A 27,658-nucleotide genomic window follows, 5' to 3' on the forward strand; every position below is an offset into this window, starting at 1 on the left:
ATTAAAACTATAAGTCTAATTTAAAGCCTGGGTGAATAAAAGTGTCTTCAGTGCCTTTTAAAAAGCTGCCAGAGATGTGGAGGCTCTTATTTCAATGGGGAGCACATTCCAAAGTCTAGGGGCAGCAACGGAGAAGGCCCATTCCTGAGTAGCCGCCAAAAGAGTTGGTAGCAACCACAGACGAACCTCTCCAGATGATCTTAACAGGTGGGGGGGGGCCTCATGGGGAAGAAGATGTTCTCTTAAATACCCAGGGCCTAAACTTTTTAGGTCTTTATAGGTAATCACCAGCATCTTGTATTTTTTATTATTGTTGTTGTTGTTGTTATTATTATTATTATTATCTTGTGTTTTGCCTGGAAATGTATCGGCAGCCAGTGTAGTTCTTTCAACACAGGAGTAATATGGTCTCCCCTAGATGACTCCTAGATGAACTAGGTAGTGCCTGAATAGTTCTGGCACCTCATTACAGAGGTGCCAAAACTATTTGAGCTGTTGCAGCCAAATCATTTTGGTGGGGAGTGAGCGGTAGCTTTAAAAGGAGGCATGCAGGTCTTAACGGCTCCTCCGCCGGTACAATTGGTTCTAAAAAGCCACATGGCGTGGCTGCGGTGCTGCTCCCAGTAGCCCGCATGTGGCATTGGCATGCACATGAACGCTGCACATGCGTGGTGACCATGTGTGTGTAGATACAGCATGTGGGCTACTGGGAGCAGCACCGCAGCTGCACAGTACAGCTTTTTAGAACCAACAGTGCTGCAGCAGGGTAAGACCTGCAGGCCTCCGTTTAAAGCTTTAATTCTAAAATTATGAGGTGCTTACCTCTCCTCCCACCACGCCTGAAAGCTCTTGTGAGCGGTGGTGTGCTGCCCAGCACTCGCTGTGGCAGATGATCAGCTCCGCCACTGAGTTGGCAGAGGCCATTTGCGTGGCCAGCAAATAGCCTCCATGTATGTGCGGAGGCCAGTTGAGTGATGGAGCCAATCCTCCACCACAGTGGGTGCTGGGCAGCGCACCGCTGCTCACATCAGCTTTCAGGTGCAGTGGGAGGAGAGGTAAGCACCTCGTAATTTAGAATTAAAGATGCCTCCTGCCTCCCCTCTGGAGGCACCTGAACCAGCCGCCGCTGGGTTGTACAATAGAGTTACTGAGCCATCTCTTTGGGAAAAGCTTGAACTCTCGCAGGTAAGATAGCCTACTTATAGTATCATTCTTGGAATGAAAGATGTTTAAAAAACAAAAGTCTCAATTCAGAGTGAGTGCTTGGTAAACGCTCATAAAAAATTAGATCCCCACTGGGAATTTTACAATGCATCAGCTTATTTAAGGAGTACGTGATAGACTGTTTATTATCCCACCAGCCAGAATTAAGTCTGCTTTGGACAACTGTTAGCATAATATGACAAGGCTGTAGAACTTTGTTGACTTTACCACTGACAACCTTATGGCAGTTAGAGCAGCTGCTCTGAGAAAGAGTGCAAGCAGCATTTGCCGTAGAAGACCAGTCCCCATTATTCAAGATGTCCTGAGCCCTAAGGGAGTGTTCCTAACTATATCCTCCTCCAGTAGTGCTTTAACAGAATCCAACTCTCCAGATATTGATGAAAGCCTTTAGAAAATTGCAACAGTTGTCTCTGCAGTAAGGAGAGAGCAGGAGGTGATAGTGGCCGGAGTGTAGTCTGGGGAATCATTAGTTAAATTTGTTCTCCGATTCTCCCTAGATGTACCCGCATTTGTGAAGTCCTCCTGTGATGGTATTAAGGTTTCACCAAGTTGTGCAATCAAGTTTTCCAAGGAGGGCTTGGATTGAAGATGAAGAGGATTTCTTCCTTTTAAAGGCTTGGCTCCCCGATCAGGTACTGGAGATTGATTTATTGTGTCCGGAATAGTTGTCTAGTATAGTTGCCAAATAGTTGTCTAGTATAGAAAATTTGTTGACAGTACCAAGTGAGTAAATAGAACTTTTGTTTTCAGCAGGGATCAAATATCTGTCAATTTTGGAGTGCTCTGAGTGCTTATTAGAGTCTGTTAGCTGACTGGGCTGCTTCTTAATGTTTTTCTCCTCCTCATTATCAGCAAAGCAGGACATACAGACTGCAAGAAAAGTGCAGGTTTCAGATACAACTAGTTATTTATATTCCAAGGAAAAATAAATTTAAACAATATGTAATCCCAAAGGAGGCCAACTGCCTTAGGAGCCATAAAAGCACAAATAAATTAAAATTTGAGTCAATTTGCAGGCCAAAAAAAGTAAAATCAAATCAGAATAATGGAACTCCCATGGAGAGTCGTTGCTTTGGCACCATCTTAAGTGAAGTCCCCTCTTTAGCCTGGCCTTTAGTGAGTACTGGAATGATTTTTAACAGGTTTTAATTTTGTTTTAATGAGTTATTTATTTGTGGGTTTTTTAAAATCTGTTTTTATATTTGTGAACTGCCTAGAGCCATCTGGGTGATGGCTGGGTATAAAAATCAATCAAATTATTGATCAAATAGACAAACAAAAAACAAATAGATCAAACAGACAAACAAAAAATAATAGGGGGGCTTTTTAAAAGCTCCTATAGTACCCAGGGACAAATATTAAATATATGTCTTAGGCAATCATGGGTGTAGACACCCATGGTTACTGTGAACTCAGCAATTGAAAAAATGCCACAGAGATCATGGCAATTGCTTCTTCTGATTATTGATCTATGACAACACATGAGCACAATTTTAAAAAATAGCAAAATGGGTGACCCAAATCAAAATAAGAACTCATATAATGCTCAGAAATGGCAAAAAAGTCATCTGCATCAGTCAAAACCTCTGGCAAATAATAATGTTTCCACCTGTAGCTAAAACTCAGGAGTGTTGGTGGTAGGTGAACATCCCTGGGGGATACCTTCTACAACTGAAGTGCTACCTTTCACCCCTTCTACTCCATCCCCCCACATTAGACTGGCCCAGAGAAAAACATGCTAGCCAACTCCAGTGTTGTCTCTCTTCCTCTATGGAGGTTAATGAATTTTTTTTTTTTTAATCTGTGCTTCTTCAAACAGAGCATGATGATTTTGTTTCCTTTGGCACATCTTTGCATGCAAAATGCCACATTTGTTTATAGCACTACTTGAAATATGTTGACCATTCAACCTACTCCTCCTAATATTTTAATGCTCCTAAACAGGAGCTTGGAAGTGAGATTCAGTAGAGGAGCGGTGAGGTCTAGTTTATCTTCTTTCTGGCATCAGGGGCGGGGCCTGGGAATGGATTTGAGGATAAAAAGCCAAGACTCATGCAATTATAACTTGCAGGGGAACCAGAAAGCAAGCAAGCTCTCCAACATTACTGACCAACAAAGAGATTGCTCAGGCTACTGATTTTCCAAAGCAAACTAAACAGAAAGCAACAGGACTGCAAAACAGAGCAAGAAGCATCATGAGCACTGCAGGCAAAGTAAGTAGACAGCTGAAAACTGATTCTTCATTGGTGTCCATAGTACAAAATTAATGCCGACGCACTCTCTGTTGTGGAAGAAATGATTTCCAAAGTAATTTGAATTTTGTTCTGTTTGGGTTTGTTTCATGAATGGAAATTTAATACAACATGATTTTAAAAAGTCAGCGAGTCTGAGAATGACCGACTGCAACCTGGCTGCAGTTTTGTCATGAAAACTTTATAAAAGGCAAAACACAGTAGCTGGAGAAACAGCATACATAGAGAATATTGCAGAAGCCAGGAAGAGACCACCAGTTTGGAAGAGGGGATGGAAGTACAATATCACAGCAAATGTGTGAGTGCAGTGCAATGAAACTTTGTTTGGTTTAGAAAATTCACACAGCAAAGGGACATTTGAAAGGGTCTTATGGGTTAAAATAAAAGCGGGGCATGCAGTGGCGCACCTAGGTAATGTTGGAGCCCAGACTCGAGGGGCTTTGGAGGGCCCCCATCCTGGCCGCGAGCCCCCTCCTTAAAATGTTGAGTGGCTTCCAGGCCAATAACCAGGGTCTTGATGCAGACAACGAGCTGCCCTAGCCCAGGGCTGCTGCACACGTGGCATTTTCTCGCACGCTAAACGCTGGCATGTTTTGCAAATCGCTGCTGCCAGCATGCACTTGTTGAGAAGCTGGAGCAAGTTTGGGGCTTGGGTTGGGCTGGGCAGGGCCGGAGCGAGGCAACAGAGGCAACTTGGGGTCGCTGGCATTGCCACAACTCTGGCTCCCTGGGGCCGGCTTATTGCTTCCCGGCTGCCACGCCACGGCCTGGACGCGCTCGCCAGCTCCAACTGGCCTGCAGGCCCTGGTGACATCCGTGGCTGGGCACTGGGTGAGTACAGAGAAGTGCCTGCCAGGCCACCGGCAGTGGCCAAATGCGCCATTTCCAATGATGGCACACACGGAAGCCTCCACCCGCGCTCCTCCCGGAGCAGCAGCAGCAGCAGCAGCAACGCCACCTCCACTACCTCAGAGGTCCCCCCTCCTCCACCACAGGTCCCCTCCCCACCTCAAAACTTCTCCCCACACTTCCCTTCCTTTACCTTCAGTCCACTCCATAAACTTTGCTCAAAAACAGAGAAGTGCTTCTCCAGAGCACTCCCTTGTGGGAAGCCTGCAGCCTACACAGGGGCGCTCAGTCTATGTGAGGGTCTGCCTCCCGGGAGCAACCCCTACACTGGTGGAAAGAGTGGCAGGGGGTGGCGGGGTGGCAGCAGGCCACTTGGGGAGCCCCCCCATTCGCTATGAGGCCATGGACCAGATCCCCAAGGTCCGGGGGTAAGGGCGCCTCTGAGGGCATGATTCAGCCAATGTTAAGGCCCACTGATTTCAACTGAATCGTTGAAATCAGTCCTTAAGCACTGAAATCAATCAGACAGTAATGCAATAACTCTAACAATAGAGCATCTAACTCTTACAGAAGCAATGCATTATGTACTGCATGGCTCTTATCCTTAACAATTGGATAGGACTGTGGAGCGAGATCACACACCTGGAGCTGCCCTTTTCTTTTTCACCTAGATGCATGCATACACCAAGAAAAAGCATTATTGTCTTTCAAAATATGTTAAAGCAAGCGGGGGCGTAGCAAGTCATTGTGCAGATCAAGGACTGGGAGTTAAATTTCCCCAGAGAGATTTCCTCTTGACCATATGAAATGCAAATATTAGATTAACAGTCAACATATGTTGCAGCTGGGAGCAGATATATCAGTCCCCTAAAGAATGTAAAGCATAGAATTGCCTGTTTTAATGAAATCACCTCTTGCTTTTTCCCCAGAATGCAGGCTTTATGTGATAAATACAAATAGACATTTTCATGCTTCACTAGAAGGACACCCATAATCCTCAGGGTGTCATTGATGTGCTGCTTGGCTCTGGATTCCTAAAATTAAGACTGAGTACAATGACCTCGGTTTCAAAACTTCTTAAAAAGCAGACCTCAGCAGCTTCCCATCTTGCCAGTAAAAACATACCTTAGCTAATAAGTATTTATTGCCGAGATTGCTTAACTATTTTCGAATGTCCTGCCAAGCTGCATTTTTGTGCACGCAAAAGCATAGTTTACATTGGAGTAGGTGGCTTTTACTCATGGCACTAGAACTGGAATTTTGTTTTGGACTGCCAGATCTAGTTCTTATGCAAAATCTTTCCTGGCATGCATGTCCACGTTATTTGAAAACACCTCTCTTCTGCTCTCTATCCTGTGGATGTCTTTCACAACTGACACATCCAAGAGCCAGTGTGGTATAGTGGTTAGAGTGTTGGAGTACTACTACTACTACTACAATGAATATTTATATATTGCTTTTCAACAGAAATATATCTCTTTTTTCAACAGAGTAGGACCAGGGAGATCCAAGTTGCTGCTGTGCACCACCCAGAGCCGTTTGGATGGGGCAGTATAGAAATGTAATAAATAAATAAGTTCAAATCCCCTTTCAGTCATGAAACGTACAGGGTGACTCTTGGCCAGTCACCTATCTCTCAGCCTAGCCTACCTCACAGGGTGGTTGTGAGGATAAACATAACCATTTACACCGCACTGTGCAACCTGGAGGAAAAGTGGGATATAAATGTACTAAATTAAATAGTTAAAGACTCAAGGTTGTTCTTAGCATCACTTGTAACCGTACCCTTCAATTAAAAAAAAAGGAGATTCTGAAATCAATCTCATAACTCTGTATAAATCCAGCTAACTGTGTGTGACTCTAATGTGCTATGTTTCATAAATATGGAATAGCCAAAACGCTATTCCCCAGTAGGTGATAGTCATCTTTAGCTCATTGGGACTTTAAAAGGAGCCTGTTGTAGGGCACAATTGACAATTGTTCTAAGTGTGTGTAATTGTGGGTTCTATAAATAATGGAGGGTGGGATTTGATCTTTTACCAGTTATGAAACATCTTTGAGTCTTTAAAAAACAAAGTGGTTTAAGCAATGTAAATTAATCAATGAATTTGGCATTCAGAAACTGTGTTTCCTTCTCATCTTTCCCATATCCCTCTCAGCCTCTCAGCACTTGTTATTCTGAATCAAGAACAGATCTTACAAACTTGCAGAACTTACATCATATGTTGTAGCTATTGTCTCCAGGGATATGGAGAAAGTATGGGATGCAGCAGCAGCAATGTTTTCTGATTTCTTTATAATGTTGGGTTTTTTTCTTTTTGGTATACTTATCTGCCCCCAGGGCTTTTATCTCTTTTTAGATTCAGTTTTTTTCTTTCTTTCCCCGCCATATCTTTAGGTAAAGTTTAAGATTGATTTGGCATGTGTGGAAGGTGGCTGATTCAGAAGCACAACAAGCCCACTGGTTGCATCCATGAACTCTGGCTTACAATCATTATTACCAATATAGCACATTTGACATGCAAAGGGGTACAGGAGGGCCTTGTCATCCACGGATTCGCGTATCTGCGGTCAGGTAAAAGACACCTGACCTTGGCACATGTTGGGGGGAAAAGAAGAAGAAAAAACACCAGATCGGCCTCGTGTATCCGTGGGTTGGGGGGTAGCTTGAAATGACCTCAAAGGTCATTTCTAGCCGCCATTTTGTGTTTTGGAGCCTCAAAATCGCTCCTTCCCCGCCTTTAAAAACAGTGATTTGGGGCCAGTTTGGGGGCATTCTGGGGAACAGCGTGACTCAGTGGGAGCAGCAAAGCTCCCACTGAGTGGCTAAGCGTGGTTTACACTATTTTAAAAAAACCCACAACCAAAATAAATAAATAAAAATTTAAAAGCAGATTAAAATTAAAACTAGATGTCATTAAAAGTCAGGCTAAAAAGATGGGTCTTTAAGGCTCTCCTGAAGCTGTTCAAGGAAGAGAATTCTCTCATCTCCACGGGGGAGGCAGTTCACAACCCAGGGGCAGCAACTGAGAAGGCCGTATCCCAGGTCACCTCCGGACGAACTGGTGGCACCCAAAGACAGATCCCTCCTGATGATCTCATTGAGCGGTGGGGATCTTGTAGACAGGTGCTCTCTCAGGTAACCTGGACCTAAACCATTCAGCACTTTGTTCTTTGCCCGGAAACATATCGACCACCATATAGTGAGTCACATGGTGACTGATGATTAGAATGGTTTTTGTACTCAGGGGAAGCCATCTCCCTGCACTGCACTGGCATGAACTCAGCCCTTCCAGTCCCATGTGGTTTCTGCATTTCTCTTTTAGCAGACCAGTGCAGGATAGACGAGCAAAACCATGGCACTCCCATAACTGCAGTTCCCCCTGAATTTTGTCTAAAATGAAATTTCAAGGCGAATTTGGAAGTTTTTGCTCAGTCTGTAAAACTAGTCTATTGCTCACTCTCTAAAACACGTGAGAATTCCGAGGGATTTTGTACATCCCTACATCATATCATATCATATCATGTCATATCATATCATGTCATATTTATTTATCATATTTATTTACTGCCTGATATGTGTATCCACCTGAAATGTGTAAATTGTTATTTAAAATATAATATAAAAACAAAACAATTTTGCACAAAAAACACACGGTTAAAAGTTTAACATTCATTTTACCATGAGGTTTCATCTAAAGCAGAGCTGCACAGCTTTGGCCCTCCAGCAAGTATTGGCCACTCTGCATGGGGATGATGGGAATTGTAGTCCAAAGACAGTTCCGATCTAAAGTGACATTCTGATGCTAATTTAGAGGTCCCTGCTCAAATGATATTAGCAAAACGAATTAGGGGTATCTGGCAATAAATGTAGAAAAATTTTATCAGGGATATCCAGCCTGTAATATAAGAGCCACCTTCAAGTGAATAATGTCATATGGCATGGAGGCACCAGTGGCTGAAAGCTGATGGTAAATGTCTGTGCAAGTCCATTAGTGTCCTGTCTCTGCATGCAAGGGCAGCAGGGGGCACTCAAACAGCACCTTCCTATGTTTAACAAAGGATGTTAAATTGTCAAACATAGATCATGCGACATCCATGACTGTGCATGTCCTTCCCCAATCCTGGCATGCAGGGACACTTTCCCCTAATTGCATGGGGGGCAGGTCGACTGGATTGTTCCTTTAGGCATTCTAAAATTAATTTAAATTAGGGATTTCAGACAAATGTAAACTAGGATTTTGGATGACCCCCCCACCATTGCAATTATGTAAAGGTGTCCCAGTCAGAGGTGCACCTAGGTAGTTTTGGAGACTGGACCTAAAGGCCTTTAGAGGCCCCCCTCCTCTGCAAATTAAGCACCATCATGCTCCACTGGGCGACCACACCACCAAGGACAGCCTTAAGAGGATGGGGGGGGGGCAGGGGCTGTGGAAGCCCTGGACTTTGGCCCCAAAGTCTAGGGGTAAGAGCACCTCTGGTCCCAGTGCCCTGGGGAGGGGGAATGTCATGCGTGTTCACAGAGCACACACATTCTTATTGAGTGTACTGGAGGCCAATGAATGCATGGATGTCCAATCCGATCTGGCCCAATATTTAATGTTGCTTACTCCTAGGTGAGTGTGCAGAGAATCACAACCTAAATCAAGTAAATTTCCATCCAGGGCAGTCAAGCATTACTAATTTGCACAACAAAAGCAAGAGGTATTTGATTTTTCATTCCACCTCAATGAACACTTTCAGTGAACACTTGATGATTTGAAGAAGACTCCCATTACTTCCTACTAGTTCGCACAATGAAAGCAAAAGGTATTTGTTTTTTCTTTCCACCTCAGTGGAAGCTTCCAATGAACTCTTGATTGGGATAAGACTGCTTATTTTCATGCCCAATCCTGAAAAAATAATCCTCTTGAAGAGAAATCCTTCAGGGAGGGCAAGATTTTATTTTTTTTTAAGCTGCAACATGTTAGATTGATTCTTTAAAATGCTCTCAACTTACTTAGTCAGGTTGAATGTCATAATGTCAGTGGCAAACGTGAGATGTTCTACATGATGATTTCCCGAAGGTTTGTTGAAAATAGATCAAATACGTGCATGAGACCTGATTAGCCTGAGACATGGGTGGAAGGCGATAGATCACCCACCCACCCATCATGGTTTGTCACTGAAATCCTGCCCCCGAAGCAACTACTTGCCCCCAAACATACTGTTTGCTGCAAACTTTGTAGTTAGAGCTGGACTGAAGAACTGGCCACCCAACCACAAGCACTGAAAATGCACCAAACATATTTATGCGACTTTGCAGCTATGTCTGCAAAAGGGACTGCCCCACCCAAACAACCTTACATGCCCACAGGGACATACCCCTGTGTTATTTGACCCCTGCTGCTCTTCTTACAGGTCATTAAATGCAAAGCTGCCGTTGCCTGGGAGATTAAGAAGCCCCTGAGCATTGAGCAAATTGAAGTTGCTCCACCAAAGGCTCATGAAGTTCGGGTTAAGGTAAACAAAGCTTCTTGAAACTCTTTAAATATAAGCTTTACCCAAGACCTCTTTAATGCACAGCTGAATAAAATAAAACAGATGTTAAAAATAGCAAATGTTTCAATGTTATAGCATCAGTGCTATATGGTGGTGGCTGAAGCGTGCTCTTAAACCAATAAATCATGACTCGGCAAAGCTGACAGTAATTAGCCAGTCCTGTTACAGTGTTAATCAGTCCTCTTACACCCCCCTCATATCTCATAAGTGGTGGTGGGGTTATAATAGGACACACCCTCACTTAGTAGTAAAGTAAAGTAAAGTTGTGCCATCGAGTTGGTGTCGACTCCTGGTGCCCACAGAGCCATGTGGTTCTCTTTGGTAGAATACAGGAGAGGTTTACCATTGCCATCTCCCGCGCAGTATGAGATGATGCCTTTCAGCATCTTCCTATATTGCTACTGCCCAATATCGGTGTTTCCCATAGTCTAGGAAACATACCAGTGGGGATTCGATCCAGTAACCTCTTTCTCCCTAAGCAAGTTACTTCCCCGCTGCTCTATTAGAGTTGCCATATTCTGCCTCTCCAAATCTAGATGCCTATTTTGCATAGTATGTAAATTGGCTTGCAAATAATTTGCATATGCAGATTTGCAGCTTCAGTTTCCTGTTAACTTGTATTTGCTCTGGATATCTACCAACAATAGTTGGGGAAGATAACTTTGCCTGCCCATCTTCCTTGACATATTAACAGCAGCAACAGAACAAAAGAAAATGCACAGCTTTTTAATTAAGGCTGCAATTCTGTACACCCTTATTTGAGAGAAAATCTGATTGAAACCAACAGTGCTTACTTCTAAGTAGGCATGCATTGAATGTAAAGCGAAGGAAGTCCTAAAACATTACAATACACAGCCTGATAGGCAGGTAGTGATTCACACCAAAAGCAAGCTATCCTCTCAACTGCCCAATAGAGATCCCCTGCTGATAACAAACAAGGCAATATTCCTCAGGGAATATCACTGTACTTGTGAACATGAAACCCTCCCAGCTACCCTCCTGTGATCTTTCTCTCTTAATCTGAGTCCAGAGGTTGAGCAGAATAGTGACTGCACATTTTGCTCCATAACTCTGCTTCTACATGGGCTAGAGCTTAGTGGGTTTTTTTTGTTTCCCCCGCCAAGGAAACTGAAATCTGGGCAAATCTGGGTGGGCTAAGCAATCCAGATGAGATGCTTAAAATCCGGGTGATACCCGGAATTCCGGGGGGCATGGCAACCTTATTCAGTAGCCAATGAATTTCATTGTATCTTGAACTTCAGGATACAAGGAACATGACAGACGTACAGCATAAAGAAAGAACAAAATGGTGGGCAGTGCATGTTAAAGAACAGGACCAAGGTAGAGTAGTGAATACCAAGATATCCACCTTGGCTGTGGAGGCACATGTGAGGAGGCGGAAGATCAGGGAAGCTATGTACATAGAGCAGCTGCGTCCCACTATAAACATTAAAGAAGAAATTAAGGAAGTGATGAAATTCATTGGCTACTGAGTGAGGGTGTGAGTTTTTACTCTTGCCCTCCCATTATCCCTTCCTATTATGTATGGATGGGGATTTTTATTCTCTCCCTCAACATATGAGATATTGAGGTTTTTTGTAATAGGACTGATTAACCCTGTAACAGAATTGGCTAATTACTATCAGCTTCGCTGAGTCATGAGTTATAGGTTTAAGAACACATTTCAGCCACCACTGTTTAGCACGGATGCTGATGAAGTAGATTGTAGTCTGTGCAAGCTTATGCTACAATTAATATGTTATTCTTTAAGGTGCACAAACCCCTTTGTGTTTGCTGCAACACACTATTGTGCTTATGGGGATGGTTACCATTCTGAAATGTCTCATTTCATGCAGATTTTGGCCACCGGGATCTGTCGCTCAGATGACCATGTGCTCAGCGGTGCACTTACTGTGCCTTTGCCAATGGTTCTGGGCCATGAATCAGCTGGCATCGTGGAGAGCATTGGGGAGGGAGTTACTTCTGTGAAACCAGGTATGAGAAAAGGTGGCCCTTCGGCAGAGCATTTAGACTTTAGTACTGACACATCTCTCTGAAGATGAGAGGAGAAGGATAAGATGAAAAATGAGAAGAGCTGGTCTTGTGGTAGCGAGCATCAGTTGTACCATTTGTCAAGCAGGGTCTACCTTGGTTTGCAATTGGATATGGGAGACATATAAGTGCTGTAAGATCGTCCATTTAGGGGGTGGGGCCATAGCTCAGTGGAAGAACATCTGCATACTTGCATGCAAAAAGTCTCAGGTTCACTCCTTGTCATCTCCAGGTAGGGCTGGGAGAGACTGTAACCTTGGCAAGCTTCTACCAGTCAGTGTGGACAATAGTGAGCTAGATGGACCAATGATCTGACTCAATAGAAGACAGCTTCCTATGTTCTGGTGAGACAACCACCACCCCCTGACTCTCCTTAGGGTGTGTACAAAACCGGTTTGTTCGGTTTGAGTCTGGACCAGTGAGCCCTTGAGCTGGCCCGATTTGATGACTAACTGGCTCGACCTCAAACTGGTTCACACATCCCTAACTGTCTCTCCTCAGTTCAGCCCCAAGGTCTAGAAGTAAGAGCACCACTGCTCCAGGCCCCATATCATCTTCTGCCACTTTTTCCAGTTCTACAACATCCTTTTAAAGATATGGTGACCAGAAATGTATACCATATTCCAAATGTGGCCGCACCATAGATTTGTATAAAGGTATTATAATACTAGCAGTTTTATTTTCAGTCACCTTCCTAATGACCCCTAGCATGGCATTTGACGTTTGTACAGCTGCCCTACACGGAGTCGCCACTTTCAACAACCCCAAGAATAAGATCTCTCTCCTAGTAAGTCACTGACAGCTCAGAACCCATTAGTGTATATGTGAAGTTGGGTTTTTTGCCCCAATGTGCATTACTTCACACTTACATTGAATTGCATTTGCCATTTTCTTGCCATTTTCTTTTCCACTCAGCCAGTTTGAAGAGATCCTTTTGGAGCTCCTCACAATCTGTTTTGGATTTCACTACCCTAATGTGTTGTCCCCACCCCACCATTGCATCCAGTGATACAAAAGAAGCATTGCATCATAGGTAAAAACGATGGCAGCCACCAGCACAACTACAGTTGCTGCTGCTGCTGCTGCTACTGCTACTACTGCTATTACTGATATATATAACTGATGTATAAAACGACATACGTATTTATACTCCACTCTTCAATCAAAATTCTCAAAGCAGTTTACATAGAAAAAAATAAGAATACATAAATAAAACCACCCCCTGTCCCCAAAGGGCTCACAATCTAAAAAGAAACATAAAGCAGATACCAGCAACTGCCACTGGAGGGATGCTGTGCTAGAGTTGGATAGGGCCAGCTGCTCTCCTTCTGCTAAATATAAGGGAATCACCACTTTAAAAAGTGTCTCTTTGCTCAGTTAGCTGGGGTAAACTGCCCCCATCACCACCTCTAAGAGGGCCCACAAAGGCATTTGGCCAATAAACCTGTTGCCACACATCTTGTCCTGTGAGAGATTATGCCCTCTACAATACAGACTCCACACCCCCACCATTGACATGAACCTCTGCATTTTAAAAAACAGCACAAATTGAAAAATGGTAGTTTGGTTCTCTGGCTGTAAGCAATACCTCTCCAGTGCTAGAGCAGCAACATGATCATTGTTGTTTCTTTTTAAGTGGTGAACGGCGGTTACCCCTTCACAGCAAAGCTACCGTCTTCCACGACACACAGAGAGAACAGGGTGGCTGTCGTGTGGCCAGATCAGGCACGCAAATCTCTAACATGGCCACTCCTCCTGTCCTCCTCACCAGCCAATCAGTTTGTGTCTAAGGTTTTGGAGTGAGTCCATTGGCCAGTGGCAGGAGGGAGCTGTGGTGGCCTGCTCGCCACCCAGTAAACCCTGTGTTGTCCCAGTGTAGAGCCAGCACAACGTGATGTTGGTCCTGGGAGGTGACTAGTGCTCCTGGGCTTAACTGACCCCAGCGCTGATGAAGCTTTCAAGTGAGTAGGGAGTTTTAAATAATTGGGCATTTGCCATGACCGATAGTTAATATAAGGAGCACATTGAACTGAATCAGCTTGGGTGTGAGGTGAGCCAAGGGAGCAGGCACAGCATGGGGAGCTGCAGATTTACATTGGTGGAGGCCGGCTGGGGAGGGATTCTCTGCAATGAACTTTGCCCTGAGAGGAAGAGGAGATGATCCACCCTTCTGTCGGAGTCTTACACTACTAGCTAGGGCACTTGGAAGAACCCTGACAATGAGTCAGGGTTCAATGAGTCATTTTTTTACTGTGTGGGGTAGGTGGGGGAGGAAGAGAGAGAGAGAATGTTCTAATTGTTCTGCCCAGTGGCGTAGGGTGGGCATGGGCAGTCTGTGTTCTCATGGACAGCCCCTCCATGTCAGCAGCGGGCTCTGTACCCCAGCGGCAACAACTGCGGAGGCACAGAAGGGGCAGCCCCCCTGGCCACAGCGGAGGCATAGGAGCCTCACAGACCATACTGGGAAGGGGTAGCACAGTGTGACGCGAGAGAGCAGCACAGCAGCAGCAGCATGAATGTGGGAAGGGAGGCAGTGGGGCGGGGAGCACGCCTGATTAAGCTAGTGCGGGGCCAGTAGCCGATGTTATAAAGGGGCCCGAAAATTTTAAAAATGCACATAAATATTAAAACAAAACAAAAATTATTTACTTGCATACTAAAGTAATTCAATTTTTTCATTTGCCATATTTGAGAGTATGGAGGACCAAGCCACAAACTCACAACAACAGTGAACATTTATATACCGTTTTTCAATCAAAATTCTCAAATTGGTTTACATAGAAAAATAAAGAGTGGATAGATGATTCTCTGTCTCCAAAGGGCTCACACTCTAAAAAGAAAAATGTGGTAGGCACCAGCAACAGCCACTGGACAAATGCTGTGCTGGGCCTTCTCTTAAAAGGCACATTTAGCAGAAAGGGGATATTTTATCTAACATGGACCAAATAAAACAAGTAAAGTTTTAACTTTAATTCCCACTTGGAAGCAGGGCGTGTAGGGCCCTCGAAAACGCAGGGCCCATAGCAAATGCTACATTTGCTACTATGTTAATCCGCCATAGGGCAGTCCCTGTGGCAGGGCGAGGTGGCTCTGGAGAAAAGGTGACACTGGTTCTTTGGACCTGTCTGCCCTATTGAAGCTCCGCCCCGGTTCTGCCACAAGGATGCATGCAGACTAGAGAGCTATGTTGTTGTGCATCAGCCTTTTAGGAAGAGCGGTACTATTGCTGTGTGACGTAGCCATAAGCTTGTTGTGTAGTTGTCTGGAGCTTTAGTCTACAGGTACATATTACAGGATTACCAGGAACACTTGGAGCTTTTACACACATGGCTGTTAGTTTGAATCTCCTCCGGATTGGAGGGTGCCAGCCCACATATCAATTGGATTTGCCCCAAAGTTGATGTGGGTTATCAGGGACCAGTTCAGACACCACTATGTTTCCCTCCAAATTATGGATGCACATTCTGGCTTAGCCTGAATTATGTCTGTCGTAAAAAAAAATCTCTATTTTTAACAGCTTTTTTTTGGGGGGGGGGGGAACAAAACCTTGAGGCTTCAGGTATGGCCCGGCATTTATCTGTGATGTGTGGAGGGTCCATTGCCGATAATTTGGCTTCCCCCACCAAATTCGCACTTCTATGTTGATGTTTTTCATGTTTTCCGGGTGGATTTCCAGAACAAGCAGTGTCAGGAAGGAGGGTTTGACAGCTCCACCAAAGGCTCATGAGTGCTCCCTCTCTCTGAACTGTTTTATGAATAGCAAAGCCACTGATACTTTCACCTCACAATAATCTTTCCACCATTCATAACCTCAAGAATTCATCTCCTGTCTCTGATCTCTGTTTGAACTGCAACCCTCTCCAAGTGAGCCTCCAAGAGTGAGTTATCATTAGGTATGCTTTAGGTGTAAAAATGAAGCTATTTAAAATAGTGGGAAACTTTGATTGTCTTGAGTGGCTGTAGAATAACTATGTACTATTCTCTTTGTTCCTAGGAGACAAGGTAATCCCACTTTTTATTCCACAGTGTGGAAAATGCCGCACTTGCCGAAGTGCCAGGGGCAACCTGTGCTCTGAAAATGAGTGAGTGTTGTTGTTTCAAGAATCACAATATCTTAGTTATTTCATAGTGGTTGTTTTTTTTTTACCATTGTGGCTAGGGACGATGGGAATTGTAGTCCAACAACATCTGGCAACATCTGGTTGAGAAACCCCTGTTATTGAGGATTATCTTTGCTCCACCATCTCTCCAACTCTAACTTTTGAGACCACGGGAATAATCCAAGAGGAGAAAATCATGGTAGAAACAAAACCAGCCTGTGATTTGTAGACTTTGAGCACCAGTGTCCCTTCAGATCACTGTCTAGGCTGGAGAGCAGCAACAAGCTAGCTGTAGCAGAGTTGGCTTCATGTCTTGGATGGTTCCTGGGCAAAAGCCCATCAACAAACCTGCCCCAGGCTGGAAACTTTCAGTTCACCTTAGGCAAGAAAGAAGTCATCCACTCACTCCTGTAATCCTCAACCCACTTGTATCCTGAGCAGCGGGAGAGCAATAGGAAAGAGTAATCAAAGACATTGCATCAGGTCTGAAGTTCAGTCTGGAGGGCCTTTCAAGTATTGGTAGATCTTAAGCAGAGGTGCACTTTGGTAATTTTGGAGCCTGGACCTAAAGGCCTTTGGAGGCCCCCCTCCCGCTGCAGCATCATCCCTCTACACACACATTCATATTCTCTCTCTCTCTCTCTCTCTCTCTCTCTCTCTCTCTCTCTCTCTCTCTCTCTCTCACACACACACACACACACACACACACACACACACACACACACACACACACACAACATTTTTAACACATGGGGTATATTTATGCAAATATGCAGTAGCAGAAACATTTCAATATACAACCTAACTTATTCCCACCCCACATATTTCTTTCCCCACTCTTCCCTTCTGTCTCTTAAGCACCCAGCACAGGTCATAATTACACTCGACTGGCCAGCACAGTGCAGGTCAGCAGCAACCACACCTCCCAGGACAGTCTAAAGAGGATTTGGGGGCCCCCAGGAGGTGAGGAGACCCTGGGGTTTCTCAACCAGGGGTCGCCAGATGTTGTTAGACTAAAACTCCCATCATCCAAAAATGGATGTAGCTGATGTATCAGCCAAAGCTTGTCCTGCCAGCTCTTTGACCTTGGGGAGCAGCGCCAACCACCCATCGAACCTCACCTTGCTCCTCTGTAATGCCAGCTCGGTCCAGAACAAATCAGAAACCATCCATGATTTGATTCTGGATGAAGGTGCCGACCTGGTATGTATTACAGAGACCTGGTTGGGGGAGGCTGGGGGCCCAGTGTGGTCCCAGCTTCTCCCTCCAGGGTACTCTATTGAGGAGTGGCTGAGGGACCATGGGCAGGGAGGTGGAGTGGTTGTGATCTACAAGAATAATATATCCCTTACCAGGATCCCTGTTAGAGTGTTGGACCATATTGAATGTGTGTACTTAAAGTTTGAGGACCAGGGATGGACTGGGGCTTCTGCTGGTGTACCAATTGCCCCGCTGCTCAACAGAGTCCCTAACTGAGCTGGCAGACTTGGTCTTGGGTTTGGTTTTGGAGTCACCCAGGCTTATGGTGCTGGGTGACTTCAATGTTAATTTCGGGACCAATTTGCCCAGGGCGGCTCAGGAGTTCATAGCGGCCATGATGACTATGGGCCTATCTTGGGACCGACACACATTGCAGGTCACACACTTGATTTGGTCTTTTCATTCTGATCAGGGTGGTGTTCTGTGGGTGGGGACTCCGGTGATTTTCCCATTGTCATGGATGGACCACCATCTGGTTAAGGTTGGACTCACAGTCACACCCCACCCTTGCAAGGGCGAGGGACTGATTAGGATGGTCTGCCTGAGAAGGTTGTTGGATCCCATAGGATTTCAAGAAGCCTTGGAGGGATTCAGTGTTGGTTCTGCCGGCGATTCTGTTGATGTCCTGGTGGAGAATTGGAACAGCAAACTCACTGGGGCAGTAGACATGATCGCTCCTAAGTGGCCTCTCCGACGTGCTTCAAAACTGGCCCCTTGGTATATGGAAGAACTACAGGGGCTGAAGCGGTGAGGTAGACGACTGGAGTGCAGGTGGAAAAAGACTCGGCTCGAATCCGACAGATTGCAACATAGGGCTCATTTGAAGACCTATGCTCAGACAATACATGTGGCAAAAAAGCAATTCTTTTCTGCACGTATTGCATCTGCAAGTTCACATCTGGCGTAATTGTTCAGGGTTGTGAGAGGGCTAGTATGTGCCCCTCCGCCCTTGAATCAGAATTTGGAACCATCGATTACCCGCTGTGATGTGTTTAATGAATTCTTTGTGGGGGGAAATCTCTCGTATTCAGGCTGCCTTAGATTTCGTCTCCACACTTACTTCAGTATCTGATGTGGAGGTATCCAGCGACTCCTCTTACGTGGTTAGGTTGGATCAGTTCCAGTTTGTGACTCCTGAGGATGTGGACAAGCTGATTGGAATGGTGCGGCCCACCACCTGTCCTCTTGACCCTTGCCCGACATGGCTTATACTATCTGGCAAGGGGGTTGTTGTAGAAGGCCGGTTAGAGATCATAAATGCATCTCTGAGGGAAGGTAGGATGCCTCCTAGTCTTAAGGAGGCAATTATTAGACCACTTCTAAAGAAGCCTACCTTGGATCCCTCAGAGCTGAGCAAGTACAGGCCTGTCTCCAACCTTCCATGGCTGGAGAAGGTAATTGAGAGGGTGGTGGCCTCCCAGCTCCAGACAGTCTTTCTTATTATTTTATTTTAACTTGTATACAGTCCAAACTTTCGTCTCCGGGCGGTTAACAATAACATAAAAACAATTAACAAATACAAAAGGTTAAAACAGTTTAACAATTTAAAAACAACAGTATAAAATTAAAACTACAAATTTAAAAAGCTTGGGTGAAGAAATGGGTCTTCAGATGTTTAAAAAAAAAAAAGTCAGGGATGGGGAGGATCGCATCTCAGCAGGGAGCGCATTCCACAATCTCGGGGCAGCAATCGAGAAGGCCCGTCTCTGTGTTGCCACCAGATGAGCCGGCAGTAACTGGAGACGGACCTCCTCAAGTGACCTCAATGGGCAGTGGGGCACATAACGAAGAAGGCATTCTCTTAAATACCCAGGGCCTAAGCCGTTTAGGGCTTTATAACTAGCACACAACCAGACCATTACCTCATCCACCTCCAGGCAGGCATTTAGGGAAGTTATGTCATTTCCTGATGAAGCTGATGAGGAGATATAGATTTGGGTGTCATCAGCATATTGATAACACCCTGTACCAAACCTCCTGATGATCTCTGCCAGTGGTTTCATATAGATGTAAAAGAGCATTGGAGACAGTATGGGGCCTTGTGAAACTCCATCCTTTAGTTCTTACTTTGCAGAGCAACAGTCCCCAAGTGACACCATCTGGAATCTGCCAGTGGTAGGAACAGGACCACTGTAAAACAGTGCCATCCAAACTCATCTCCCTCAGGTGACTCAGAAGGATACCATGGTCAATGGTACTGAAAGCTACTGAGAGATCTAAAAGGATCAGCAGAGTCACACTCCCTCTGTCAATAGCCAACTGGAGGTCATCCACCAGGCTAGCAAAGCAGTCCCCATAGCCCACTTGAAAGACAGTTTGAAATGGATCTAGATAATCTGTATCATCCAAAACTGCCTGGAACTGTGAAGCCACTGCCTGCTCATGAACCTTGCCCAACCATGGAAGATTAGTAACAGGTCTGTAATTAGACAACTCTGAGGGATCTAATGCAGGTTTATTCAAATATGGTCTAATAATACTTCCTTAAGACAGGAGGCATCCTGCCCTCCCTCAGTGAAGCAATTATAATATTTACCAAATCCTCTCTGATAATAAGATTTCCAGATGAGATAAGCAGCAGTCAAGAGAGCAGATCATAGGATGCAAAATCCATAGCAATTTGTCCACATCCTCAGGAGTGACAAACTGAAAGTGATCCAATCTAATCCTAAAATAGGAGTTGCTGGACACTTCTACAATAGACTCTTCCACAGTGACTGTGGAATCCAGTTACTGTGGAATCTGACCTGAATATGAGAGATTTTATCTGCAAGAAAATCATTGAAGCAGTGAGTGACTGATGGTTCCAAGTTCAGATTCAAGGGGCAGGGGTTATAAATTAGCCCCTTAACAACTCTAGAGAATTGTGCTGGACATGAATTTGTGGAAGCAATACAGGCAGAAAAGAACTGCTTCTTTGCCGCCTGCACTGTCACAGCATAGGTCTTCAAATGTGCTCTGTGTTGCAACTGATCTGGTTTGCGTGCATCTGATTTGGATGAGTCTGATTTGCACCTGTCAGATGTGGAGGAGCTTCCGATAACACCTAGTTATCTTCTCAACTGCCTCCTTTGCTCAACTGGTATATTTGTGTAAATAAACCAAATACTACAAAGACACTCATCAGTTTGCAGTGACTCTTCTTCTGGAAGAAAAAAAAACCCAGAATCCAAGGCGTGCTGCAAACCCCTAGGTCTACTCACCACACTCTGGGAAGTGGGGCAACAGGAGGCAGCATAATTATATTTAATGTTCCCATCCCTTTCCTTTCAACAGCCTCAGCAAAATAAGTGGATTGATGCTTGATGGCACCACCAGGTTTACTTGCAAAGGGAAGAGCCTTCACCATTTCATTAGCACCAGCACTTTCACTGAATACACCGTTGTGCATGAGAATGCAGTGGCCAAAATTGATGATGATGCCCCTTTGGAAAAAGTGTGTCTGATTGGCTGTGGATTTTCTACTGGTTATGGAGCTGCTGTTCAAACAGCTCAGGTGGGTCCTAAGACATGTGTTTCAAGAATATACAGTACCCATTGCTTAGGTACAATTCTAACTAGGGAACATAAAAAGGGTAGATACAATTCTAATTGGGGAACAGAATAAGCTGCTTTACATAGAATCAGACCACTGATTCATCTAGCTTAGAATTATTTACACTCCCTGGCAGTACCTCTCCAGGGTTGCAGACCGAGGTCTTTTCTAGCCATGCTGTTTGGTGCCAGGGATTGAACCTATCAGTTTACCCAGAATCTATGCACCCTACCCAGATTGTCTCCCCAGCATTTTACCAATGGTGGAGGAAAAGCCATCCAACTCAGGTCTCAACTTCCACATGATCTCTCTCTGCTCTTCCTGCCTTGATCTTGGAGTTCACACAACGGGCAATCAGGAACTCACCCAGCTTTCCTATCCTCGCTGGAAGCTCCTCCTACCTGGATTTTGATTGTGTGAACTAGCCTTAAGTAAATAAAGGCTGCCATACAGTGCAGTGGTTTCTACGACACTAGCACTTCTGCGTGCATTTTTATTTTTAAAAATCCACATAGTTTCACAAGTGCACAGTTGTGCAATGCAGTTATGTGACACCACAGCCATGATTTCCAATGACCATAGTGTTGAGCAACTGTATTTGCACAATTTTAGGCATTTGTGCAACAGTGTTCTTCTGTAACTACATGAATTTTGTTTTTCTATTCAGTAGTGCAGGCGATGTGGAAACTATCCACTGGACGCTGCGCTGTATGTCAGCCACTAACAATAAGGTGCCAAGCAGGCTGAAAACAGTTCCTTGCCCACTAGGGATGTGTGAAACTATTCGGGTACAAAGCAATTTGTACCTGAATCTGGCTGATTTGGGTGATTTTTAGACAAAACAAACCACCCCTGTCCTCAATTGCCTAGATTCTGGTAAAAACAAATCACCCCAGATTTGGACCTGAAAAAATTGAAGATTCAGACCTCCATTTTGTGGCCAAAGTGGGTTGGGTGGTAGTGCCCAATGGGTGGAAGCTACCACCCAAATTTCAAAGAAATTAGGCAAGGGGTGATTTTAAAAGAATTTTTGAGGTTGGCGGATCTTCAAGCTTTTCCCCAGAGGGAATAATAGGGATTTCAGCAGCCTTAGTTACAACTCCCGGGGGGGGGCACCAGGGTGGCCCAGAACAGGTTGTGGTGGGTGGTAGTGCCCAATGGTTGCAAGGAAACTACCACCCAGATTTCAAAGGAATTGGGCAAAGGGGTGATTTTTAAAGAGTTTTTGAAATTGGCATGCCTTTGGGTCAGAAAAGGGTTTGGAGGGCAGAAGAATGGGTCAGATAGTAGTGCCCTAATGGGTGCCTGCTACCACCAAGATTTCAAATAAATTGGTGAAAGGGGAGATTTTAAAACATTTCTGAAGTTTGTGCATCTTTAAGCTTTTTCCTCCATAGAGAATAATGGGGATTTCAGCAGCCCCTTAACTCCACTTTGGGGGCACCAGGGTGGCCAAGAGTGAGGTGTAGTGCAGACAGGGTGCCAACCACCCCCAAAATGACAAGCCTATGGGCACTGGGTTTTGTTGTTTCTGAGGTGTTCTGAGAGTAGATTCTCTGGTAGGAAATGAGAGTGGTTTCAATGACAAACAATCTGGGGTGATTGGGTGGGCAGATCTGGACCCAAAACAAATCGGGGGTGATTCAATTTGGGCACAAACTGAAACAAAAAAAATATATTTGTGCACATCCCTATTGCCCACCCCATTCCCTAAGAGTTTGGAGAAAATGGTAGCACATATTTTTCAAACCTCTAAAAGTGTCTGCTGCAAGAAATAGTAACAAGAGATCCACTGTGTAGCTCTTGTGGTATTGAACTTTCCTAGGGTCTCTCAACCATATCACATGTATCTTATGGTTTTCTAGGTGGAACCTGGATCTACCTGTGCTGTCTTTGGCTTGGGAGGAGTGGGTCTCTCCACGGTCATGGGCTGCAAGGCTGCAGGAGCTTCCCAGATCATTGCGGTTGACATCAACAAAAGCAAATTTCCCAAAGCTAAAGAGATGGGAGCCACTGAGTGTGTCAACCCTCTGGATTTCAAGAAGCCCATCAATGAAGTGTTGTTTGACTTGACTGGTGGTGAAGGTGTCGACTACTCATTTGAAGTGGTTGGGCGCACAGATACCATGGTATGTGACTTCAGCACTGATCTACCAAATAATGAACAGAGCAAGGCAGAATTATAATAAACAAACTGCCCCTTAGTAGGTATGGATTAATACCTCTATTTTATTGGCTACTGGATGTCTTCTGCTAAATATTATGATTCCAGTTGTTTTCAGCAGGAGTTGTTTTATTCCTTGTGCCTCATTCTCAAGGAGAAAAGGATATTTCTGCTCTACAATTAAAGGGCATTTCCTCTTTGTCTTGTTGAAGTAACCTCTTGCATTACTCAGACCTGGCGATTTGGAACACATTTCCAGGGAGTAGGGAGCTATTTCCCCTTGGCTGCCATGGAGACCCGATAAAACAATATCAGCAAAAAGGCAGCGGAGAGGACATCCTTGTCCATCTCTCCCCAGTGTCTCTGACATGGCCAAGAGATCTGAGAACCTATAGCCACCGTTAGCATCTACATGGTGTTCCTTGACAGGAAGTTCCATGAATCTTGTAGGCAGATGATAAACTGAACATAAGAACAGCCCTGCTGGATCAGGCCTAAGGCCCATCTAGTCCAGCATCCTGTTTCACACAGTGGCCGACCAGATGCCACTGGAAGCCTACAGGCAGGAGTTGAGGGCATGCTTTACAGTTGAGGGCAACTGTAGCAAAAACCTTAGCTGTTTTAATATGTGTTGTCCCATTTTAAGATGTAAATCACTTGGGGAACTTTTTGTTGAAAGGCAGTATAAACATTATTGTAAGTAAATAACAAAATGGTATGTCTCTTTACCTCAGACTGCTGCCCTGGCTTCCTGCCACAACAATATTGGAACCAGCGTGATTGTGGGAGTGCCTCCTACAGCTTCTCAGCTCAACTTAGACCCAATGCTGCTTTTCACAGGCCGCACCTGGAAAGGATCTGTGTTTGGCGGTATGGCTGCAGTCTTGACAGAAAAGCATGTTAATTCCTTGAGTGAAATTAAATATTTAGGATATTTCCCTGTCCTGAAAAGCGATGATGCAGGACATAATGATGATTCTCTATATACTTTTGTGAATATCATAGCATTTTATGTAGAAATGTTCGAACGAAATGGTTAAGTTCAGAGACTGAACTATAAACACAATCCCATCGTCAGCTACCAAAACAGAGATCTGTGAACACATGATAGCTTCATATTTTCCATACATTATAATTTTACACTTTCTCATCTCTGAACGCTAAAGCAGGCTCCTAATGAAGGTTTTTAGGAATAGGGAAGTGGGTGCAGACAGATACTAAATACTGTTTCAGCCAGGCACAGGTAAGGCATCACGACAAATCACAGTCCAGAGCTCCAAACTTTGCCATTATATGTGACATCTGGACTGTCCTGGCTATGCCTGCAGTACCAAGGAGCCCACTTTTGAAATATGTGCATACGTGCACTTTCTCCACTACCTCTTCCACTCTTCCAACTAAATTCATCCTCCTGACCTGTAACCATGGTTTGGTGTTACATCAGATGCAATGCTAACTGTGATTAACACTAGCCAAGTACCCTCTCAGCCAGGGTGTGCAAACCAATGCCAAACCTAGTTTCAAATTCTGATTAGAATGGGAGCCATGGTTAGCATAGGTGTAGTTGTGATGCTAAACTATGGTTTAGCATCACAAGAGCTGAGTTTAGACGTACAAGATAACCACAGCTATAGCTAGCCATAGTTGTAACTGCAGTACGCCTGAACGTGAGAATCTGTGGTTATGGGCCAAAAATTAACTTCAGCTTCCCTTGCCAAACTCCAATTGGAACCTTTGGTTATCTCTAAATTTCACAGCTGACAACTAAGGTTTTGTTGCCGAAGCATTATGCCCGAATGCTGACTTGGCTATAACCGCTGTTTTGTGCATTCCCGTGTGCATTCCTGAGGCTGCTTCCTGATCTGCAAATCATGCTAAGGACAAAACTAGATATTACTTTAATGGTTTATTTGAATCCCATGCTTGAGATTCCCAGCTACAAGGGATGGGCACAAAATTGGGTTTTCCAGTTCAGCTCGAATCTGAACTGGATTTGAGCTGACCTGGCTTGGCTTTGGTTTTGATCGAACTGGACCCAATTCATTTGAACTGAATCAGCTCAAACTGAATTGGAGCTCTACTGGTAAAGGGGAATCAGGTGAGGATTCCCCTTTACAACTAAAGGATCAGGGGACTTCCGTAAGGATGGAAGAGCAGGCGAGAGGGGAATAATTCACTACTAACAAGTGCCAGCAGTGGCTGCAAGGGGCAGCAGTGGGGGCAGCTCCCACTAACCCCACCAGCCTCCAGAGTACCCAGGGCTGGCGGTGGCCAAGTTTGGGCCAATTGAGTGACTATTTATTCCCAAAGCTGCTATTTTTTGTGGGTCAAATAGCATACTGGGTAAAATAGTAAAGCAAAAAGAGTTAAGCTTCTCTTCACATGGTCCCAATCCAGATTGGATCTCCCATGGCTGCTTTTTGTAAAGAAAACAAGTGAGATACCTCAAGAATGGGATCCAAGTATACCATTAAAGTAACATCTAGTTTGGCCTTTAAGAAGTAGAGCCTTACTGAAGAATGAAATATGAGATCATATCCTGGGGACAATAGGACACAGTGGAACAGTTCAGATGTTAATGGAACTATGGTTAAATCTTGGTTTTGCATGTTTGTTTGACCAAGTCATGTCCAGGTTTGACCATGACATCTAAACTGACTGATCTTGGTTTATTCTAACCAACTTCTGTAAAATAAATCTAGACCTGAACTCAGGGGTTGAACTAGGGTACATATGTAGGTTTCTTTGAAGCAAGTTGGTTAAAATAAACCAAGATTAGTTTATTCAGATGTCATAACCCGCAGTTTGTTTTTAAACTTAATCAGAAGTAGAATTGTTTTGAGGCTCATACAGACAGGGGAGGGAAGAGCACATGCTTCTGAGGATCAGGGTTGTCATGCGGTATCAAGATTTAAGCCTTGTTCTGTGTGATGTCTGAATGAATCATCCCCCATTTTATGAAGGTCTGGATTGATTAAATCTTCAGGCAAGAAGATTAGATCAGGCAAGAAGATACTCACTAACAGTATGAAATTATACTCACTAACCTTATTGAAATTATATTTTAGTTATATATTCTGACAGATCTTTCTCTATTTGCTGGTTTTTAGGCTGGAAGACTAGAGATTATATTCCCAAACTGGTTTCTGATTTCATGGGGAAGAAATTCATACTGGATCCATTAATTACTCACACACTACCTTTTGACAAAATCAATGAAGGATTTGAACTGCTCCGGACAGGAAAGAGGTGATGGTTATTTTGTTGTTCTCTTTTTTATGAGCCATCCTCCTAACTCCCAGGTTCCTTCCACATTGATCATTTCCCCTGGAATTGCCATTCCTTTTCACTCACTACTTATGGAAAATCCAGATGATCTTGCTTACAAATAATTGCATTTTCAACATTTTCTATGTTTTCTCTTGTCCCCCACCCCCAGACCTGATTTGTGGCAATTGTTTTGCAAAGAAGCTGCAGCTACAGTGCCAGTTTGTTCAGTGCAATTGAAGCTTTTAAGGATTACTGTTACTTTAATCAAAAGTTTCAGATGTACAGTTTGTGCCTGCGTTATTTCTTCTGGCTCAGCATGGCTCAGGGATTGCCCCTTAATGAATTGCCCCTTAATGTCAGTTCCTGTTCTCGTATGGCGGAGGGAACTTGTATTTCTAGTTTCCTTTCATTATTATAAGAAATAAAATATATGAAAAGAAATCACTAATTAAAGCGGGGAACAGATGTTGAATAATTATAATTCATCACTAATTCCCTAGCCACACTGTGGGCAATAAAAGAAGCTTTTATTCCCCTTCTAGCTAACTGCAAAAAAAAGCAATGCTTCAACAATGCCGAAAAGAGTTCTAGGATTGAAGCAACCCCTGTTGATGGTGTAGTATTGTTTATGAGGCTACCACTTGACTTGCAACCAGGCCAGGCAAATGAGGGAGCACCTTGTGTGTGAACCGATACCTCCACTGGGTTATTGCATACTCACTTGATCTCCCTGCTTTCCCCAAGGAGGCAGCTCAAACACTGCAATTGACATTATGGACTTTTCAGCAGCCCCTGTACACCATTCATGCAGAGATGCTGCTATGTACAAATGACACCCCCATGTAAGACCGGAAGCAGTCCTGACATTTCCAAGATGCTTGCGTGGAAGCATCTGTTCCCCTCCTCTTGAAGGCAGCGACTCTTCCCATTTCCTACTCTTGCCATTTGCCTTTCCCAAGAACAGCCTGGATAAGGATGAGGAACAATGAAATGCCAGCAATTGTCTTTGAATGTCTGGGCCACAGTTTGCCAGTCTCACTTATCATTTAATTTCTTTCAGCATCCGCACTGTCTTGACATTTTAAGATCTTCAAGCAGGAGGGAAAACGGCAGAATGACCATCAGCAGCTAAAGCTCCTTTTCTACAATGTTGATACTCAACCATGTATGCTGTGTTTGGTTCCTCCAGTTCTCTCCCCGTATTGCCCAATGAACCAAATAAATGCTGAAAACTTCTGAAGTTTATTTTTTACAAAGAATGGGCTCATTTGGATGAGCTTGGCCCACCCATGTGATTAAGAAGTGAGCACGGCACAAATATGCGTTTATTTCCCTCTGGTATGTCATTCCTTAATCATGTATGGGAACTGTTTGTCTGGATCACCTACATGGAAGTACTACATGGATTATG

The 27,658-nt window shown here is 44.3% G+C and overlaps 1 protein-coding gene across 1 annotated transcript; it reads left to right on the forward strand.

Annotated features, from left to right (window-relative positions):
• The first annotated feature begins 3,295 nt into the window (after window positions 1-3,295).
• Window positions 3,296-27,482, forward strand: LOC128327218 (alcohol dehydrogenase 1A). Its single transcript, XM_053255693.1, has 9 exons — window positions 3,296-3,437; window positions 9,726-9,827; window positions 11,723-11,861; window positions 15,913-16,000; window positions 20,555-20,774; window positions 22,679-22,942; window positions 23,712-23,847; window positions 26,088-26,226; window positions 27,308-27,482. Exons 1-9 carry the CDS (start codon window positions 3,420-3,422, stop codon window positions 27,330-27,332), a joined length of 1,131 nt encoding a protein of 376 aa, XP_053111668.1. The 5' UTR covers window positions 3,296-3,419; the 3' UTR covers window positions 27,333-27,482.
• Window positions 27,483-27,658: the final 176 nt, after the last annotated feature.

The sequence above is a fragment of the Hemicordylus capensis genome, chromosome 5 (genome assembly GCF_027244095.1).
Source record: "Hemicordylus capensis ecotype Gifberg chromosome 5, rHemCap1.1.pri, whole genome shotgun sequence".
NCBI classification, from domain to species: domain Eukaryota; kingdom Metazoa; phylum Chordata; class Lepidosauria; order Squamata; family Cordylidae; genus Hemicordylus; species Hemicordylus capensis.